General features: G+C 41.7%; 1 protein-coding gene across 1 annotated transcript; it reads left to right on the top strand.

Moving 5' to 3' along the window:
• The first annotated feature begins 895 nt into the window (after positions 1–895).
• On the top strand, positions 896–5686 carry dhrs13a.2 (dehydrogenase/reductase (SDR family) member 13a, tandem duplicate 2). The gene is made up of 6 exons (XM_062537336.1): positions 896–1185; positions 1402–1695; positions 2065–2183; positions 2323–2446; positions 3194–3520; positions 5172–5686. Exons 2-6 carry the CDS (start codon positions 1566–1568, stop codon positions 5438–5440), a joined length of 969 nt encoding a protein of 322 aa, XP_062393320.1. The 5' UTR covers positions 896–1185; positions 1402–1565; the 3' UTR covers positions 5441–5686.
• The last annotated feature ends 296 nt before the right edge of the window (positions 5687–5982 follow it).

Raw genomic sequence — 5982 nt, 5'->3', positions numbered from 1 at the left:
GTCACCTTCTGCCACTTGAGTCAGGACAGATACAGCAGAAATCCAAACAGGCCCACCCACTTCCAACAGTTTTATAAGTTTAACAAGGCTATGCTTTAAAAAAAAAGTAATCATGCATATTCCTAAAAAGAGTTGAAAATCACATAGTTCACATTATCTCATCAGTAACAGCACTGACCATGACCACAAAGCTCAGCAATGAGTGGTCAGGTCAGTGTAGCGCATTACAAGGACTGAGTCACCAACTATTCAGGGAATTTACAGCCAGCAGTCTGACCAAGCGGATCCTCACTCACCCCTGTCATGCCAGTCACAGTCTTTTCACCCTCCTACCATCTGGTAGAGGGTAAAAGAGTATACGGACCTGGTCTCAAATACAGAGACAGTGTCTATCCACGAGCCACCAGGATGCTGAACTAGCATTCTCTTCCTCATAACTAATAAACCTCAAACCTCCTCAGAATTTAATTAATTTATTTCATATTTTGCTCTCTATATCTCTTGCCACTTGTCTCCCAACCCCCACAGGTACAACCCCCTCGCATCACAATACACTTGAATCTCACAGTAAACTTGAATCTGAGAGGTTAAATTGTAGGCCTATTTCCTGCTAATAGCCAATTCAATCCAAAAAGAGCATGTCAATAGCATTATTTTAATATTTTTGGAGAGTGACGTCTACTTTTAGATCTACTGGGTTTTAAAATAACATTTGATATAACACAATGTGTTGGCGCAGCCCGCCCCTGGCGGGAACTCAAATCAATATCCCGTCACGCCTCTGTGTGGAGAGGTCCTTTCAAGCCACTTCAGCCAGGAGACGAAGATCATGATGCCAGGTGAATATAATTAGATGGCCTATCTCACGCCCCCATTTCAAGAGCTTGCTGACAGTAGCTTAAGCACTCGAAAGAAATCGCAGAAATAGCTTATGATCTGAGTGCCAAATAGTGGTTAGGCCTACAGGCGCAAGCGGGCGAACTGAACTAACTTGTAGGCTTTCGAACAAGAAGAGTGACGACAGACTGGCCAAACCTTCATTCCAATTAGGCTACGCACATCCTGGTCTACTATTACGGCACTGTAATTATAATTCTTACAAAATAGTCTAGGCCTACGCAGTGGCTGGCGATGAGGTCATGTTAGGTATTAGGCTATCTTGTTTCATCTCAACGCTTGAGCTATGTAAGCATTCCACTTTAGAAGTCCTTTATCTATGTCAATTTTTGTCATAGGTGTGAAATGCCCTTAAAAACTTGCCTAGGCCTGGTGAGAACATGACATTTTTGGAGTCAATAAATTGAAATGCACGATTTCTCTCTCTCTCTCTCTTTTTCTTTTCCTTTTTCTTTTCTTTTCCTTTCTTTCTTTCTTTCTTTTTTTTTTTTTTTTTGTTGGCAGATTTCAAAATCGGGTAAACCTAGACCGGTTTGCCTGCTGTGGCCCACATGTTCGAAAGTGTGAAACCGGTAGAACAGGACTGAATTCAGGCTTCTACATAAACCCTGTGCGGTCGCCAGTCGTCGTACTTCAGCTGAACAGAACCGTCGGTGTACCGGACTTTCATGATGCTGCTTTTAATTGCCTCAGTCGTTGTACTTGTCGGAGTTTACGTGCTTTTGGTGGAAACCGTCTTCAAGAGCTCAAAATGCAGGAGTTCATCTGACATGATTGGGAAAACAGTTGTCATAACAGGTAAGTCTATTATGAATAGGCCTACATTTCACTTCTGTTATCCTTGGTAGGCCTATCCCAACTTTGATCTTGATGTTAAATGTTGTTGGCTAACCATATAGGCTGGACTGTAATGTAATCATGTCACTCACTATTTGTTTGATTTGTCTTAATATTATGTTGAAGCCATTATTCAATCACTGCGTGTGCTTGGATTTCTGAAGAAAGCGTAATTTAGCGAGCGCCGGCTGACTCGGAAGATATCCTACTGGTGATAATTTGCCTATCGCAAATGGCGAAGTTCCTATATGTAGGCCTACTTCCTTTTTGTGCTACACCTGGGCCTGTTCATCCATTTGAAATTATGGTTATAATGTATTGTCTTTTTAGGGGGAAACACTGGAATTGGGAAAGCCACTGCCTGTGAATTGGCTAGGAGAGGAGCCAGGGTCATCTTGTCCTGCAGGAACAGGCAAAAGGCAGAGGAGGCTATTAAGGATATCGAGCGAGTACGTAGGCCTATACTTTTCTAGTCTTTCTATGATGATGTCCGTATACTTTGGAAACGCTGTATGTCTAAATAGTGCATATAAGTTAATGAATTGCCTTAGACACTTACCGCTAGCCTACATAACGTTTCATCATCAGGAGACTGGAAGCACTGATGTGGTCTACATGCAGCTAGACCTGGCAAGCCTCAAGAATGTCCGCAGCTTTGCCAAGACCTTCCTGAAGACTGAGTCCAGATTGGATTTACTTATCAACAATGCCGGTATACATCTCTTTCCTAGTTCCTTTAGGTACAGTGTCAGGAGCCAATGACTAAGTTTAGTACAGAAGTGTAAGAACTGATTTGATTTTGGAGGTCAAAGGTCAAAGTTACTCACATGTTGCATTCTTGAGAAGGCCATGTCATATCTCAAGAATGCATTGAGGCACGTTCTTCAATTTTTTTATTCATTCACTTGGACTAAAATATCAGCTGGTTAGATTGTATAAGTCAGATGTTACAAAGTTGACTCATCAATTTTATTCACACATTCCAATAGCACAAACATGTTTGTCAGTCATCACCATATGTAACAACCATCCGATCAGAACCAAAAACCAGTCATGTAACTACCTTCCCACCCATATACCTCACAACACACCTACACTTAAAACATCAAACTTGTTATTGCATTCTTTTCGACTCTTAAGTGCTGTTTTTATACTTCACTGTAAAAACGGCACTCACAGATGCACAACTTGTTCTTATTGTAGGCTAGTCTACCTTGTTTTAGATTTGTTGGGAAAATTTAATCATGTTTTATGTTGCTTTGGCTAAAAATGCCTCCGGCAAGTGTTATGTAATGTAAAAGGTATTTACACACCTCTCCAAACATACGTTGAAAAAAATGCTATATGGAGGCATATCCCTGTAATGCTGTAATTCTATACACTGTATGAAAAGCTTAATTCTAGTTGAAAGTGCTCACCATTGTTATGATTTGATTTGATCATGTTGGGGTTTCTGTAGGTCTTGTGGGAGATGGGCGCACTGAGGATGGTTTTGGGATCCAGTTCGGGGTCAACCATCTGGGTCATTTCCTGCTGTCATGTCTTCTACTGGACCGCCTGAAAGAGGCCCCTTCGAGCCGCATAATCACCCTATCTTCCATGGCCCACCGCTGGGGCAAGATCGACTTGGATGCCCTCGAGGCCAACAAACACCTGGGCACCGGCCATTACAGCTGGCAGTTCTTCATGGCCTACTGCAACAGTAAACTGTGTAACGCTCTGTTCACCCATGAGCTGGCCAAGAGACTGAAGGGCACCAACGTCACCTGTTATAGTGTCCACCCTGGTAAGCCAATTCTCTCGCACGCACACAGATCTCTTGTCTCTCAGTAAAATGTGTTCTATCGATTTATCGATCGCTCGATCGTCAAAAGTATGACATGCAGTGGGGGCACTAAGTATTTCACCCCACGCTAAAGTTGACTGAAAAGAGAAATATAAAATCTTTTGACAATTGATCTCAGTGCCTTAATTTAAAAAAAGAGTAAAAATCCAACCTTTAAGGACACCTTTTTTCTTTTGCATTGAGCTCAATGAGCATCAAACAGGCTAATAGGCTAACTGGAAAAAAACACCATGCCAATCTCTAGCTATGGTGAAGGGTACAGTATGTGATGATGTGGGACTATTTTAATTCCAAAGGCCAAGGGAACTTCATCAGGATGCATAGTATCCTGGATCCATGAAATAGCTGCCCTTTATAAATAAAAACGTATAGGGGTCAAATACTTATGCCCCCTGTATTTAAGGAAGAATAAGTATTTATTTATTTACTCACAATACATTCTTCTATCACAAAGAAAATTGGCTTCCTTAAAGGTTGGATTTTACTCATTTTTTAAATTAAGGCACTAAGATCAATTGTCAAAAGATGATTTTATATTCCTCTTTTTAGTCAACATTAGCATGTGGTCAAATACTAGTCTCTACTGTAAGTCCCCCACTGTATGTAAAAACAGGTGAAGGTGAATTTACAGTAGAGATCCAGGTGATGGTAGTTCCTTAATTTTAAGACTGAATTAAAAGGAATTCAAGGTACTAAAGGTTTCAGTGTTCAATCACCATATCAGTCTACACTCATCAGCACAGTTTTCTAAATCTTGGACAGAGACAATGGATGGTTTGAAAGAGGGGTTAAGGAAGCCATCAATGTAAAAGTAGAATGACCCTCATTAAATAGGAGAGGATATTTGAGACATCACTTGTCTCCAGCTTTTAATTCAATGTAGTATAACAATTCCTTAGTGCTTTAGAGACCTGACTTGCTCCACCTCACAGGCAGGGGAAGGGGTACCGTAAGTTGCTGGGAGCACCATCGTCTCTTCACCGACAAGGATCATTGTTTTGGCAGAATTTGTGGAAATCTTGTCAATAGTAGGTGGTACAGAGCTAAACTATTTGTGGTCAGAAAGAGTCATATCTAGGCAGTTGACAGAGGATCTTGCTCAGGGTAAAAACAAGGTCCAGTGTATGGCGGCCTCGGTTATGCTTTGGCCCACACACATACTGAATCAAATTAAAAGAGGCAACAGTGTTAACAAAATCAGAAGCATAAGCATTAGTTGATTCATCAACATGGAAGTTGAAACCACCTCAAAAAAGAACTCCCGTCATACTTCGGAATAAGATTGGAAAGAAAGTCCGAGCTGCCCTACTGTTTTTGCTATGATTTATTACCCACCTTAACCAACTGGCGACTTGTTAGTTTCCAAGGAACTAAATTCCTCACAAGGTACTTGATAACATTTCAAATTCTTCCTCCAATTCAAAATGCCAGAGTTACTTCCTGAGTATTGCAGTTCTGTCTGTCGTAATTTAAAAATGTCCCAAATCATGTCTCCTGGCACATATTGTGCTGAATGCGTTTCTAAGAATACCGTGTCTATGAGGAAATTCACCTTTTTTTATTCTCATTTCCTGTGCTTGTGCACAATCAGGCGTTGTGAAGACGGAGCTGTCTCGCCACGTCAGCCTGTGGCAGATGGTGATCGTCGACCCCATATCCCGGCTCTTCTTCCTGGACACCAAGGCCGGCGCCCAGACCACCCTGCACTGTGCCCTGCAGCAGGGCATCGAGCCTCTGAGCGGACGCTACTTCTTCTGCTGCGCCGAACAGGAGCCGTGCTCCAACGCAAGGGACGACGCCATGGCCAGGAAGCTGTGGGATGTCAGCGAGAGGTTGTGTGGACTGAGTGAGTCGTCATGAGGATTACCAAAGGCACTTTGAGCAAAGTGGAATTGCTCACTTCCTAGTGATGAGTGTTTTGAGGACACTTGTGTTCTTTGGGAACATCCGGCTCTTCATGTAGATCACGATGGAGCAATGATTGTGGTGTTTTCTCATGACTGTTGAATATTTTGTTTTCACATTGTGACTTTTTTTATACTTATATATATATATATTGATTAATTCTATGTATTGTGTAAATAAACCTATGGTTATTAAAGGTTACGGAGTCCCGGGGAGTTTGTCTTATAGGGCTTGACACATGGATTAAACCCAGACTGAACGAAAATCTCCAAATCTCCAATATCCATTTGGAAAAAAGCATTTAGTCTACCGGTACATCTAATCCATGCACAAACTGCAGGCAAAAGTGGCCCAACTCTGATTTTTTTTTGGTGGTTGGTGACCAGGTCAGACTTCTTCAGAAGTAAAATGAACACTCAAATCTTGCCCAGGTCCAGCCGCAGTGTGAACAACCACTGGTATTTCATGCGACTTTTACATCAATCTATCAACATTTG

The sequence above is a fragment of the Sardina pilchardus genome, chromosome 5, assembly GCF_963854185.1.
Source record: "Sardina pilchardus chromosome 5, fSarPil1.1, whole genome shotgun sequence".
In the NCBI taxonomy this organism is placed as follows: Eukaryota; Metazoa; Chordata; class Actinopteri; order Clupeiformes; family Clupeidae; genus Sardina; species Sardina pilchardus.
This window is presented reverse-complemented; position numbering and strand designations above follow the sequence as displayed.